General features: G+C 44.6%; 1 protein-coding gene across 1 annotated transcript; it reads left to right on the top strand.

The window, feature by feature from the left end:
- The first annotated feature begins 7,145 nt into the window (after window positions 1-7,145).
- On the top strand, window positions 7,146-7,993 carry LOC123082593 (methyl-CpG-binding domain-containing protein 9-like). Its single transcript, XM_044504893.1, has 2 exons — window positions 7,146-7,563; window positions 7,722-7,993. Exons 1-2 carry the CDS (start codon window positions 7,186-7,188, stop codon window positions 7,968-7,970), a joined length of 627 nt encoding a protein of 208 aa, XP_044360828.1. The 5' UTR covers window positions 7,146-7,185; the 3' UTR covers window positions 7,971-7,993.
- The last annotated feature ends 8,607 nt before the right edge of the window (window positions 7,994-16,600 follow it).

Raw genomic sequence — 16,600 nt, 5'->3', positions numbered from 1 at the left:
TAATTATATCAGGATCAACAGAGAATTCATAATCCTTATCAGTAACAAAGATATGTGAAGTAGCAAAAGCAGGGTCAGGTTTCATTCTAGCATTTAGAGATTGCTTACTCCATTTAGCTAATAACCTTTTGAGTTCATTTCTATTTTGGCAAGCTAAATTAGCTAAAGAAGCTTCTTGATCAAAAACATAACCCTTGGGGATAACAAGTGATTCTTCATCATCACTTTCATCAGTATCATCAGATTCAATATTTTCAATTTCTCTAGCCCTAGCAAGTTGTTCATTAAGAAAATCACTAAGTGGCATAGTAGTATCAGGCATAGAGGTAGTTTCATCAGAAGTATCATGCATAGCAGAAGTGGCATCATCAATAACATGCGACATATCAGAACGAATAGCAGAAGCAGGTGTAGGTGTCACAAACTTACTCATAACAGAAGGTGAATCAAGTGCAGAGCTAGATAGCAGTTCCTTACCTCCCCTCGTAGTTGAGGGATAGATTTTGGTTTTTGGATCTCTCAAGTTCTTCATAATGATAAGCAGATATATATCCCAAGTGACTCAAAGAATAGAGTATGCTCCCCGGCAACGGCGCTAGAAAATAGTCTTGATAACCCGCAAGTATAGGGATCGCAACAGTTTTCGAGGGTAAAGTATTCAACCCAAATTTATTGATTCGACACAATGGGAGCCAAAGAATACTCTCAAGTGCAGCTGAGTTGTCAATTCAACCACACCTAGAAACTTAATATCTGCAGCAAAGTATTTAGTAGCAAAGTAATATGATAGTAGTGGTAACGGTAACAAAAGGTAACGGTAGTAAAAGCAATGTTTTTGGTATTTTATAGTGATGATAGCAATAGCAACGGGAAAGTAAATAAGCGAAGAACAATATGTGGAAAGCTCGTAGGCAATGGATCAGTGATGGAGAATTATGCCGGATGCGGTTCATCATGTAACAACCATAACCTAGGGTGACACAGAACTAGCTCCAGTTCATTGATATAATGTAGGCATGTATTCCGAACATAGTCATACGTGCTTATGGAAAAGAACTTGCATGACATCTTTTGTCCTACCCTCCCGTGGCAGCGGGGTCCTTACGGAAACTAAGGGATATTAAGGCCTCCTTTTAATAGAGTACTGGAACAAAGCATTAACACATAGTGAATAAATGAACTCCTCAAACTACGGTCATCACCGATAATTATCCCGATTATTGTCAATTCGGGGTTAACGGATGATAACACATAATAGGTGACTATAGACTTGCAAGATAGGATCAAGAACACTCATATATTGATGAAAACATAATAGGTTCAGATCTGAAATCATGGCACTCGGGCCCTAGTGACAAGCATTAAGCATAGCAAAGTCATAGCAACATCAATCTCAGAACATAGTGGACACTAGGGATCAAACCCTAACAAAACTAACTCGCTTACATGATAGATCCCATCCAACCCATCACCGTCCAACAAGCCTACGATGGAATTACTCACGCACGGCGGTGAGCATCATGAAATTGGTGATGGGGGATGGTTGATGATGACGATGGCGACGGATTCCCCTCTCCGGAGCCCCGAACGGACTCCAGATCAGCCCTCCCGAGAGGTTTTAGGGCTTGGCGGCGGCTCCGTATCGTAAAACACGATGATTTCTTCTCTCCGATTTTCCCCGAAACTCAATATATGGAGGTGGAGTTGGACTCGGAGAGGCAACAGGGGGCCCACGAGGTAGGGGGGCGCGCCCCCACCCTCATGGAGAGACGGTGGGCCCCCTGGTCTTCATCTTTGGCAGGTATTTTTCTTATTTTCTGAAAAGTGGCTCCGTGAAGTTTCAGGTCATTCCGATAACGTTTGCTCCTGCACATAAATAACATCATGGTAATTCTGCTGAAAACAACGTCAGTCCGAGTTAGTTCCATTCAAATCATGCAAGTTAGAATCCAAAACAAGGGCATACGTGTTTGGAAAAGTAGATACGTTGGAGACGTATCAATACACAAGTAGCACTCATATTTGCTATGATCCTTTAATTGCATTTTAGTAGGTCGAGACAAAATTTCACAAACTTGGCAAACTTAAATAGAAGATTATTGAAACCCTACATGGAAATGCTATCAACCCCACAATATGGAAACCCTTTTCCACATCCTAAATGTATTTTGACTAATCAATTCACTTGCTAATTAAAACTCAAAGCCTTAGTATAGCCTTGGGCTATGGTTAACAAGAGTTATTAGTCTATAAAAATCCTTGCATCAGGTTCCTTAGCAATCACGGTGCCAATGGAGAAGTGTATCCAATTTGCCTCGATCGAAGTCACAAACCATGTCATAAAATCCTCCTTGATCAGGTTTTGGAAAAACTAAGAAGGACACCCCATCAGGTCAGGGAGCATCATTGGCATATAGGAGGAGAAGATGTCAAGTTTTATTTCCTCAGTAAAAGGCTTCTCCAAGGAAGCATTGTCAGTAAGTAAATCAGACTCTCTCTAAAAATTAGAGTCAAGATGGATCATAGATGTTAGGTTTTGGTTTTTGTCCAAAGAGTTTCAGAGGAGTTAGAAGCTAGAGGGAGCATCTTGGAGTTAGAATGGACCGTGTCGTCAGACACATGAGACAATCCAACAACTTCCTCCTTTAATTTTCAACCGCCTGAAAATAGGAATTATACCTATATGCATAAATTCTCTCGAGATATCTACCAAGCCTTAGTTTCCTTGGATTTCCAAAAAGCATCCAACTCCTTAGAGATTTCTTTCAACCCATCCCTTGCTAGTGTGTCGTACGGGTATTACTGTAGCCAGACGACCGCTGCTCACGCCAGCCCAGGACACACTGGGGTGAGCGTTTACAACATGTATGATAAACACAGGCAATATTTGTAAGCCATTGTTTCTTGAACAATACAAAATAGCCATAAGATGGTACTTTACAAAGACAGAGGCAGCGGAAAATATCTTTTATGGTAGCATGAACTTGGAGTGACGCCAGTCCAAAGGGATCTAGTGGGTTACTCTCCTAGCGCACGAACACTCCGGCTTCTCCCTAGTGGAAGACGGATCCACTGTTGAATCTGGCCACGTATAAAGCCATTACTTTGAATGTATTCTCAAGTCAACCATATAACATATATCTTAAGCAAAGCAATCCATGGCATTGAATCATGCATCAACTACGATATCAATAGAGGTAATTGCACCGGTGGTGCCTGGACTTGCCACTGATGTTCACTTTGGTGCCTGAACTTGAAGAATACATCAAACTGGTTCCAATACTTGACACTCTTGTTCAAATATGGTTCAAATCACGTTCGGATACGTCCATATGGCTTACTCGGCAGGCCAACATGGCTGACTTGCAAAATATGTCTCCATGCCCATCGGGTCCCACCTGTTAGGGTGCAACATAAAATAAATAAACAAAATAGATGGTTACCCAGGTATCGATCCGATGACCACACACATAGTGGGCGATGGGTGCGGACCACTTACTCTATACGATGGCATGCACACTCTGAAATTATAAATAAAAATTAGTAAACAACAGTCACAATAATAAAGATATGTCCGTGTAGTTTCAATATTCACGTAATTAAAATAATTCTTATGAATTCTAAAAATGTATTCATAATTTTAAAAAGCATTCACATGTTTAATAAACTTAATATGAAAATTTAAAAAAAATACATTTTCAAAAAGTTAATATAATTTTTAATACCTTCATGATTTTAAAATAATATTCAAGTGGTTCTTTTATAGAATATTAGTTTTTTTGCTGTTTTACGTGGCCTTTTCACATAAAAATATTCTTGTGTTATAAATAATATGCATACAAAAAATAAGTTACATTTTAGGATCTATAATCTCGGGGAACACTAGGCTATTAATTAATTTTCCACAAACATTTTCTAATTCATTTTTATTCAAATATATATTTTAACAAATGAATAAACTTTATTAAAACACGTGAACACTTTTTTCAAACAAGAAACGCATTTCCTAAAAGCATGAAAATTTTATATACTACACGAACATTATATTAACACATGAGATTTTGAAAATTGTATATATATTTTTAATTAAAATATATATACATTTTACAAGTTTTAATTTTCATTAAGTATATGAACACTTTTATAATTGAACATACATTTTAGAATGCATAAATATTAATATAATTATGTGAATACTTATTTTATTTATAATTATTATAATTTACATACTTTTATTTCTTTTTAGGGGGATATTTTGTTATTTCAAAAAAATGGACAGAAAACTAACACGTGCAAAATGGGCCGAACTGACTGCAGCCCATTTGACCCCAGGAGTGTGATGTATAAGCAACTCAAAAAGAAAAAGAGTGATGTATAAGATATATGAGATATATATATATATATCTGCGCGCACAACAATAAGGTATATCTATCCTCATCTGATCAGAAGCACAGTTGGGCGGACTGGTTATGCAGAGGTCATTTGTTCGAACCCCAGCGGCGACTTAAACTTTGGTTATGTTTTTTAGTTTATTTGCGGCTGACAGGTGGGGCCTGATGGTCATACGGACATATATTGGCCTCGCGACACGTTGGCATGCCTAGTCAGCCATATGGACGTATCCAAACATGATTTGAACCGTATTTGAACAAGAGTGCCAAGTATTGGAACCAGTTCGGTGTATTTTAAAAATTCATGCACCAAAGTGAACATCGGTGGCAAGTTAAGGCACCGCTGGTGCAATTACCTCATATCAATACTAGCTACCATTTCCTATCAAATTATGTAGCAAGATTAATGGCTGAAATAAGTACATTATGAGGAAGATAAAGCATGTCAAGTAAATTTCATAATCAGGTTATTCCAAGACCCTCCTTTAATTATTCCAAGATCCTCCTCAAGTTCTCACAATCATCCAACCGACTTGCTCATATCCACTCATGGTTGTACGTCTAGTTTCTTGACATCACCTGATGTCCATGCGCCTACACTGTAAGTCCAATAATTCTCGCCTTTCCATAACTCATTTCCAGCATTAACATTACTTAGGTTTGTACCTCCAGACTAGACACACAATAGTGTACCCTCAAAATTAAGGTATTATTCACCATGGTAGATACTCCCTCCGTTCCGAATTACTTGTTTTGGATTTGTCTAGATACGGATGTATCTAGCATCTCTAGATACATCCGTATCTAGACAAATCCAAAATAAGTAATTCGAAACGGAGGGAGTACAAGATGTTGCCATTGCGACCAAGTGGAGCTGTGGCAACCAAGGCAAGGAAAGCTCGTCGTCAGGATCCATACATACATATGTACACGCGCAGCTGACAAACGTATACGAGAAAGCGAAAAATCAAGTCATTTGCTACCAACATTACCGGACAGTCACTAAAGATAACAAACGAGCACTTCCATTATACACCAAGCAAGTTATTCAAACTTCTCGAGCATGTATTGCTCCACACTAGTGCATGAAAGCAACTTCGCAAAGAAAAAGGCTTTGCAATATTTCAACGGTCATGCCTTGAGTTGAATAGAGGATGGCGTTTTTTTTTCACGAGAGGTGACTTGGTCTTCATCCATTGTCAACACAAGTGCAAGATTCCACCGCTTGGTGTTGGTGTTGCCTTCTGATATCTTCAAAGATTCCATCGCTTCCCTGCACATAATACCCACAATCATCAGCGGTGTGGATAATGCATGCAAGATTACAAACAATACGGTCACATGGCTTTCTTCTATAATACTCCCTCCGTCCGGAAATACTTGTCAGTGACTGACAAGTATTTTCGGACGGAGAGAGTACTAGAACATGAAACTTCTCTCATTGAGGGGTGCAAAAAGGGCACATGCCATAAATCTAGGAAATAGACCGATACTACCATTGGTCAAGTGTTTAGTAAGCACATAAGAGCAGAAGTCAGGATAACATGTTCCCAATATATCACAAACACTGACATGTGCCGAAGCATGCATGCAACGATGCAAAAAGGGGATAACATACATTTCCTTGTATTTCTTTATATGATTTTACTTGGCCAAATCATCTTTTCTCTAGTATTTTACGGTATACCTAATAATTTCTCTGTGTGCTGATTTTCATAGTGGACAAAGTAACAACCTACATTGTCTAACATTTATCTTCAAAATGCAGAGAATAGATATGCTGAAATTTCTTTGTGATGAAATGCTCAACACAGTCCTGATAAGAGAACATATAGAAAAATGTCCAGATAAGTTCAATGATCTCCAGAAGAAGTTTATGCTTTGAATTATGCATTGAAGGATTTGAAAGATAAGGAGGAAATGAGGACTTCATATGGTGAAATGGATACTTTATCGGACCAGATTTCAAAAGTGCATGAGTCAATTGGCACAGTAGAGTCAGAGCTTAATATGGCATCCCTGAGAAGAGATTTTCGGGAAAGGATTCCTTGGGTCGACTGTACTGGGTGTTAGGACGATCTGGTAAACGTCCTTTACTGGTTGCTGATGGGTCTACTTCTGATTGTAAAGGGTGGAATTCTGCATCTGTCGTTGTTTATGAATCGGATGAAGAAATCCGTAGCCTTGTTGACTGGCTAAGGGAATACGATCCAAGGGAGAAGGAGCTGAAACGTGCTATCCAGCAGTGGCAGTGGCAGTGGCAGCGGCAGAGGCATCTTCATCACCAGCTGGGTAATTTTGTTCTCAGTGATCCTCCAGTATCATCCAATGGGTCGTCGAACAGCAGCGAGCAGCAGCTTATGGAACTTCCCAGTACCAAGGCTGCAGCAATTTTGGGGCAAACATGCCGCTGCGACTGCTTAGAGCCTATATGGCCTGCTCAACACTACTGCACAACATGTCATGAGACTTACTTCACGTCAACGGAGTATGAAGATCATGCTGGAAAGTGCAATGGACATGTCAACAACGAGAAGGATTCTGTTCGTCCTAGCTCCACCTCTGGGTCCACAAAACCGATGAAGTCATGCCCACATGACTTTGAAGAGATTTGCAGAAAATTTGCCACCAATGATTCTAACAAGGAGATAGTGAAGGATATTGGACTTATTGGATCAAACGGAGTTCCGTCTTTTGTCCCTTCACGTGCAGCTTTTATTGATGCTCCAGTCATTCTTAGATGACAGCCCAAATGATGATTGGGTTTCCAGCTCCTTAGAGGAATGCCAGGCAATGCCTGCACAAAAGTTAGGGCCTGAGGGGTCTAATTCTGCTCAAAATTGTCCTGCAGCTAGTACTTCCTGTGATGAAAATGTGTCAAAATCTAAGGAACCAGCCCCTGATACTGATACTACTTCCTGTGAGGAAGCAGCATCTTCTGCAACAGACAAGCCAACAACAAGATTGCTAGCTGTTAACGGTGGCTTGGTTCCGGAGTCATCACTGAGGCCTGTTACAGGAAGAAACTCTCATATCCTGAAGCAACAAAAGATAAATTTGCTTGATATAGATGCAGCGTTGCCAGAGGAAGCTTTGACAACCTCAAAGTCTCAACAAATGCGAAGGCGTTCATGGCGTGCTTTCGTCAAGCATGCAGAATCAATATCCGAGGTGACTTCATCATCTATTTATTCACCTTAATTTGTGCCACACAAAATATATATATTAAAAGCTCTCTAACATCATCATTTCCATACAAAATAAATGCTTGAGAGGGCTGTTATTAGCCACTGCACTGATTAATCGTATCTATTCTATGCCTCTTCCAGATGGTACTGGCGACCAGCATGTTGGAGAGAGTGATAAAATCCGAGTTCCTGAAGAATGATTGGTGGTACTGGTCCTCCTTTACAGTAGCCATGAAGACCTCAACTGTATCCTCGCTCGCTCTCAGGATCTACACTCTCGACAACTGTATCATGTACACCAAGCAGACTAACACTGTGCCACCGGCTGACAGTACAAAGGTTGTGAACAAGGGGAGGAAGGGGAAAGAGCCAGAACCATCAGCGTCGTAATTTGCGCCGCTTGATCTATTGTATACCCCAAACTTAGATGCTCCGCTTTGTTATGTGCAACAATGTGATGCTGTGGTGATAGACAGAGATGGTATAGACATAGTCTTTGGTTATTATGTGGTCCCTTGAGGCTTTAGAGCTAGCTTTGATTCTGGTGTTCAACGCTGCAACCTTGACCGTTCATTTTAATAAGCCATATTTACCAGACTATAGTTGTGCGCCTTAGATATGTTAGGGCCAGCGAAGAAGGAAAATGCATTGTTTAGAGGATGGCATCAGCAAGAGCTGGCGTTTAATTTTTCCGCCAGGAGCAGCTGCATGCGGGCGTAGTAGCTTTTCCTTTTAGGCTAACCATTTTGGCTTTCAGGGATACAGATAATTTATGTTAGGTCTGATAAGCCGAGGATCTGGTGCCATTTGTACCCACCTCAGGGGCGGCGCCAGGGGTCTTCTTGGGTATTCGGTTGAATACCCAAGATTTTGACAAATCATTGAAATTTTATATAAAACAGGCGATTTTTTTTTGCAAAACAGTGATGATTTGGGCAAAATGAATACCCTCCTCCAAAATGAATACCCATCCTCTAGAACCTGGCGCCGCCACTGACCCACCTTCACATGATTGACAACACTCCAGCTCCAGCGTATCCTCCATCACCTCACGCCGGTGAATTTGCCATGAAGGACACTTCTTTGGTATTAGTGTCACGCGTAGCTGGTTGCTTCTTGCTTTGAAGACTTGCTTGACCGTGCTCCCATTAACACCTGCAAATCCCCCCCCCCCCCTCCCCCCCTCCCCACACACACACGCCAATTGACACCAAGGACAAGCTCCCGTGGGTTGATGGGCCGCGCGTCGACGATTCCTCCGCCTACCACAGCCTCGCCGGGGTGCTGCAGTAACCTCACCATCACCTGCCCCCAGCTGGCCTACACCATGCAACAGATTTGCCTCCACGCATCTGCCACCAACAGCTGATCAAGTTGGTGCTTCAGTACATGCGCGGGAGGCGGGACACCATCTCTTGGCTTGCACCTCCCCGGCACGTCTAGCTTGGATCTGTGCGCCTTCACTAACGTTGACTTTGCTGGCTGCCTCGACACTCACCGCTCGACGTCCGTGTTTTGCATCTACCTTGGGTTATGCCTTTGTCTCCTGGTCTTCTAAGCGACAAGCCACTGTCTCCCGGTCCAACGCCAAGGCAGAGTATCGTCGTGGCATTGCCAACGTAGTTGGAAAGTGCTTCTAGCTACGCCAGCTGCTTGGTGAGCTCCTCACCCCGGTGACCAAGGCCACACTCGTCTTCCACGACAATGTCTCGGCGGTCTATCTCTTTGGCGAACCAAGTGCACCACGAGCATACCAAGCACGTGGAGATGGACATCCATTTTGTCCGCGAACATGTTCACATTGGCGAGTTCCGCGCCCTCCGCATCCACACCAAGCAAAGGTCACTGATATCATGACCAAAGGCTTGGCTAGGGACATTTTTCTTCGATACAGGTCCAGTGTTTGCGTCGCTCCATACAAGTCGTGGGCATGGTAGTGCCGCATGTCCTGTTGAGTAGTGCACACGTTCTGCCGGTTGTGGTCTCTCTAACATGGTATTAGATGCTCCCGGTCTGACTAGCCCCTTTGCTTCAATCTCCGATCCTCCTGCTTCCACTGCTATGGATGGCCATCAGGATTCCTCTGACTCCTCCGAGGATGGCGCCGCCCTTCCCCTGGTGGCCGCTCCTTGTACCTCGTCGTTGTCGGCCTCTATGCTTCAGACGATCGACATTCGTCAACACGTTCCGGTCACTCTCGACCTCCTAGCCGGCAACTACTCACAGTGGCAACGCCATTTCGACACTGTAATCAGGATGTTCGGCCTCCACAATCACGTCAACGCCGACATGATTCCCCAACCCAATGACCCCGAGTGGCTGATGGCGGGCCACGCCATGGTTCACCGGCTCTACACTATGATCTCACCTGAGCTGTTTGACGCCTTGATGTAGCCTGAAGACACGTGCTCACAGTTTGGGCGGCCATCAACGGCATCTCCTGGGACAACTAGCCCTCGCGTGTTGTGTACATCAACGCCGAGTACCACACCGTCGTGCAAGGTGACATGATGATCATGCAGTACTACACCAAACTTAAGACCTATGCTGACCAACTGCGATCTCGGCCAGCCTGTGACAGAGACTCGGCAAGTCTTCCACCTCTTGCGTGGGCCTGGGCATCAGTACGATGGTGTGATCCCACACATTACTTGCGCGGCGGCAGGGCTTTCACGCTCTCGTCGGTTGGCGAAATAGCCTATAACTGACGCTTAATGCACATAATAGGATCGCAGATGATGGGATGAGTTTAGGGCGGCAGGGGCTTGCGGTGCTCCTGTCCGCGCACTGGTTGGCGAAATAGCCTACAACCGGCGCTTAAGGCACGGAATAGGATCGGGAAATAGGATCAGGGATGAGCTTAGGGAGGCGGGGGGCTTGCGGTGCTCCAGACCAGGCAATGGTGCGACGGTGAGCTTTTGTTAGAATTTTGCCCACATGATCGATCACATCAAATCACAGACGAACACAGGCATACACGAAAACTTTCACCGATTGTTGGAATTTCGCCCACAGGATCGATCACATCAAATCACAGATGAACACAGGCACACGCGAAAACTTTCGTCAAAGGTACGTGTCGTGCCTTTCTTTTCCCTCTTTTTATTTTCTCCTTTTTTGACTCACGGTGTTACAATAAAGTCACGCCCTAGGCTGTGCTTATATATGCACGAGCCGACCCAAGGACCTCCTAAACCGACTAGTATTCTGGACTCCAAACGCTTACACGGACATGGCTAAATGTCTAGTACTTGGACTCCTAATTTCCTATTAGGCTACTGCTCAAAATACCACACGACATGCAAGCCGTATACAACTAGGACACCTAATCACCGGCCACCCTCATAATGATTAGCTTAAACCTATTTTTATTAGGACAAGATTATTAGATTATTGCTAACAATCTCTTCCTAATCTTGACTCCACGTCTTCTTGTCGACTCATCTGCTCACACCATGACAAGTTAAATTGTTAGGCTTCATTGATTGCAACAATCTCTCCCCAATTTCAACTTGGCGAATTTACGGACCACCTCAAATATGCCTTGAACTACCCAGCCTCGCTAGTAACCTGTGGAATTCCCCACCCGGTGGACTTCACCATCCACCCTAGCAAGATACATGCCGACTCCTTGTGGATCACACCACCCCGTGCACTACACCATGCACTTCAGCCTCATGTAGAGACATGGCCTCATTGAAGAGACTCACCTTCACTGGTTTACCGTCCCCGCATAGTTGAAGTTGATCCTCTCGTCGAGACACAGACGACCTGGGCTTCATCTTCATCTTCAACGCCTCCTCACAGAGACAAGCACTTGGACATGACAACGACCGACCGACCGTGCTAACCCGCACGACTCCTTGACTCTAACTCCCGGATGACGATCTTGACGACTTTCCAGCACCGCATCACCGCACCACCGCTCCCGTCAACGATCTCCATCCGCCACCTTGCCGACGACAGCCTGACGTCTCCCTCCTTGTCGCTCCGATGAACGACGATCGCTTGTTCCTCCTCTTTGCCGCATCATCTAGCGACTTCATGGCCCGCTCTTCCTCGTCGCTGCACCACCCAGCAACCATATCGCCCACCCTGAGGCGCTAGCAGATCGCCACCCCGGGGCAAGCGCGGCTTCAAATCGACCTAGCTCTGATATCAATTGTTGGAATTTCGCCAACAGGATCGATCACATCAAATCACAGACGAACACAGACACATGCGAAAACTTTCGCCAAAGGCACGTGTCGTGCCTCTCTTTTCCTTCTTTTTATTTTCTCCTTTTTTGACTCACGGTGTTACAATAAAGTCATGCCCTAGGCTGTGATTATATATGCACGAGCCGACCCAAGGACCTCCTAAACCGACTAGTATTCTGGACTCCAAACGCTTACACGGACATGGCTAAACGTCTAGTACTTGGACTCCTAATTTCCTATTAGGCTACTGCTCAAAATACCACACGACATGCAAGCCGTATACAACTAGGACACCTAATCACCGGCCACCCTCATTATGATTAGCTTAAACCTATTTTTATTAGGACAAGATTATTAGATTATTGCTAACAATCTCTTCCTAATCTTGACTCCACGTCTTCTATGCTTCTCCGGTCTTGGCTCGTTGTAGATCACCCCTTGTCGACTCATCTGCTCGCACCACAACAAGTTAAATTGTTAGGCTTCATTGATTGCAACAGCTTTGGCCCAGAAGTTCATCTCGACTCCTCCGATTTGCTTGCTCCTCGGCCCAACTTCTCCCTCACGAGCGGCTGGTAAATATGGTGGCTTGGTTCTCGTCCTCAGTTGCCGAGATTTAGGGCTGATTGCTGATAGGCACATCATCTATGTATCTTGATTAACCCACGAGGTTATATACTTCTTCCCTCGATTTTATTTTGCCCAATAGGTTTGTAGTAGAAGTGGGTACAGGTTACTCGATCTAATATAACATCCAGGGATGCTGCGTCGGTGGAGCAGATCAAACGGCTGGGCCACTCAAATGTCATTTTTCATCAGTTAAGAGTTAAGTCACAGATGCTTGACTCGGTCTATTTTGTTCTGTCCAGTAGGTTATGTGCGTACAGGTTACTTGAGCTTTATTGTCACTCGGTTAATCCCTGTCATACAGAATTACAAGTTGCATTGCAAATTTGTGGAACAAGCAGATGCATTACAGGCTATTCAACGTTTATTTTCGTTCAGTTAATCCATCCATGGCATATAGAACTAGAAGTCGCATCACAAATTTGTGAAACAAGCATTACATCCGGTTAATCCCAGTTACATGTTACTTGCTCGAGTTTCTCTAGTAGAGACAACGAGTTGCATTGCAAATTTATGATTATAAAATCGATCTGGACATCAATTTTTCTTGTTTGCAAGCACCACCTTTGACCAAAAGCTTACAAGCAACCTTCTGTTGGAGCTCTTCAGCGATGAGCGCCGTTTTTTTGCTTGGTTTGGTCATCTATATAGCAAATGATCAATCAGTTAGACATCCATCACTTGGGTAACAAACGCTTTTACCACTTGGCTAACACTAGTAATGATAGCAAGCAAGTACAACTAATTCGTGAATAGATCAAAGTATAGCAGATTTAGCTGTACAAAAGGAACAAACAACTCTGTCCAGGTTGAGACTCGTGATCTAGTTCATTAGATTATTCTTCGAAAAATTGCAAGTGTCAAGTGCACTGTCTGAACTTAGCACCATTAGATTATTCAAGAGGCACATCATTTTGCTGAATGGAAATTGTAAATGACAGATGTATTCTCTTGAGAATAAATACATATGGCACCTTTAAAATTGTTAGATTGTGTCGAATATAATGTACAAGGTAGGTTATAGTTGGACTTGTAGTTGTATTGTGCTTAGATAGGATACCGAGTCGTGTCCAAGTAGGACACTTGTATCCTAGACCTCTCATATATAGCGGAGCTAGGCACACGATGTAACCTATGCCAACATAATAGCACCGGAACGCGGGGGAAGCCGACGGCATGTGCCGGTGTACAGGGCGACCGGGTGCGGTATTGTAGCGGTGTCATGGGGAGGAGCGCCCATAGTCAGGCCCCGGGGATGTAACCATATCGGTGAACCTCGTTAACAAATCTCGGTGTCGCGCTCGTGTGATTGCTTGGTCCTCGGATGATCGACAGTATGCCTTGAATTTGTTTTAACAAGTGGTATCATGAGCAAGGTTATGAAGAGGCTGTGGAAGTTGATCTAGAGGAAATATTGAGTTCGAGATACAGCCGGTTGCGGTGTGGTTCTTGGCGAGATCGAAAGCAGCAGTTGCAGCACGCATCGGATCAGCGAAAGGCTTGCGTGCGCGTTGCAGCCGCAAGGGACATGCGGCGGTCGATCAGGATCGATCGGGCAAGCGTACATAGGCGCGCGCGGCAAGCCACGCTCGGCAGGCCAAGCGGCTGAAGCCAAGGCGCGCGCGGTGTGGGCTGGCTCAGCGGGGCTAGCCGGTGCGCGTGGTGTGCCGGCGGACGCGCGGAAGGCTGCCTAGGCGCTTGGCGGCAGGGCTGCAGTGTAGGTCCGGTTGTCTCAGGAGATTTGTTATGGAAAAAAAGAGGACCGGGTCCTTGTGTACGACACGGACGGAGGCAGAATCAGAATAAATCGAGCAAAGAACAAAAATTCATTGATATGTATCCATTGGAGAGCATCGTGGCAAAGCAACAACAACATCGGGAGTTGAGCTAGAGCTACTACACGTGAGAGATCAAAAGCGTTTTTGGTTGAATTGCTACTAGTACTGGGAGGTGACCACGTTAGGTTTGTTTATCTACTTTGACATCGTGGAAAAAAGCTCGGTTATTTTTCACAAGGTTAGCTGTACGAAGAATCATGACGCCATCGGGCATCGGGTTTGAGGTGGAGAAGTTCAATGAAACTGAAAACCTTAGGTTATGGCAAACATGGATGAAAGATTGTTGGCACACAAGGATGCTTGAAGGCGTTGCGGGAAGTCATGTCAGCTAAGATGGAATTATCAGGTGATGGATTAGAATTCTTGGGAGACGATTTGGGAGCCTAGAGCGTGTCATGCAGCCGAACAAGTTTGGCTGGGTCAGACTTGTCAGTCTGATGGATCGACGCGAGTCGGTTGATACAGAAAACGGTGGTGGGATCGGCAATGACGACATAACCGCGTGATGCTGATGGTGACCGACTTCTGGGCGTGGAAACACGCGGCACGGGCCTGAGTGCTTGTGTGGCTTCTACAAGACTATGGCGCGGGGTTGATGCAAGACGGTGCACACTTGAGAGCCTGAAGTCGACGGGGCGCGAGGGTGGACTGATCATCTATCATGGAGTCATGTTGAAGGTGGAGCTAGATTGAGGGGCTATAGCGTAAGTGCACAGAGAGTCGAAGCCTATTTAGCGGGGAAAAAGCGAGTGACACGTAGTTCAGACTGGAGCCCAGTGGTCTCATGGAAGCGTGAAACTCGTCATCGGTCGGTGATGATCGGTGGTACTCTACAGTGGTGGTTGACTGGTGTGGTTTCGCGACCCTTGAAACTCGACCGGGACAGCGGAGGCTCGGCGGTAATAGCGGCGAGGCGTGCGCTACGCATAGGGCATGGAGACGGGCGAGGACTCTGGTGGTCATACATGTGGTGAGACAACTGTGAATTTGACTCGGGATGATTACAAGCAACGGTGAAATACTTTCATGTTTCAGACGGGCAGTCAAGAAAGGAGCAGTGATGTTGAGTTCAGATAACTCTTATATGTGACACCCAATATGTGAGTTGTTCAATTTCACACAGGTCAGTGATCAGTGTGTGATGACGTTGGACTGATACTCTGGAAGTTGGGAGCACAAACTAGAGTAACAAGGAACTTAATTTCGCTCGAGCATTGATTGTTGTCAAGAAAAGGAGGGACTACAAGTTGCAGGTGGAGTCATATGCAGTCTTCGTAGTAGCAGCGGTACTCATAGGATAAGCTCAAGTCCAATGTACATGAAAGTTTGACGCATTAACGAATTCAAGGTGGTGGACAATATTCGTCAAGGTGGAGTTTGTTAGAGTTGTGTCGAATATAATGTATACGGTAGGTTACAGTTGGACTTGTAGTTGTATTGTGTTTAGATAGGATATCGAGTCGTGTCCAAGTAGGACACTTGTATTCTAGGCCTCTCATATATAGCGGGGTTAGACACGCGATGTAACCTATGCCAACATAATAGCACCGGAACGCGGGGGAAGCCGACGGCATGTGCCGCTGTCCAGGGCGACCGGGTGCGGTATTGTAGCGGTGTCATGGCGAGGAGCACCTATAGTCAGGCCCCGGGAATGTAGCCATATCGATGAACCTCGTTAACAAATCTCGGTATTGTGCTCGTGTGATTGCTTGGTCCTCAAATGATCGACAGTATGCGTCGAATTTATTCTAACAAAAATAATACACAGACCACCTTATATTGGATTCAACGCCATAAGTGTGTGTTATCCTAAGCGCCTGTTAGTTACTATTCATTCATTGTTATCTAGAGATTAGTTGCAACTGAAATATATGTATTTCTAACTATCGGTTTCGAATCGCATCATAGGTCTGTTATTGGATTTCGTACTGGATAACAAGGAAGAACAAAGGATCGGCTCATTGTGTACATGGCGGCTCGAGTTGACAATTTAATCTTTGAACACTAATCTTTTTTCTTCTTTATTACTGTGAACTACTAGTTCTAAAATAGTACTCCCTCCGTTCCAATTTAGTCATCATGGATTTAGTTCAAATTTGAACTAAAATCACGACGACTAAATCGAAACGGAGGGAGTATCACTACCGGAACAGGGCTTGATGCCAGCGGGGCTGTTGGCACACAATGGCCGTCGGGCTATCTTCGGCTACGCCGACGGCCCCCGTCGGCAAAGAAAAGTTGTCGGCTTATCCCAGACTCCGCCTACAGCTGCCGTCGACATATACGGGCCGTCGGCATACATGCGGGCCCGCCGACCACGCTCGTGACAGGCGGCTAACGACGTCGGATCTATGTC

This window comes from Triticum aestivum, chromosome 4A (assembly GCF_018294505.1).
Source record: "Triticum aestivum cultivar Chinese Spring chromosome 4A, IWGSC CS RefSeq v2.1, whole genome shotgun sequence".
In the NCBI taxonomy this organism is placed as follows: Eukaryota; Viridiplantae; Streptophyta; class Magnoliopsida; order Poales; family Poaceae; genus Triticum; species Triticum aestivum.
This window is presented reverse-complemented; position numbering and strand designations above follow the sequence as displayed.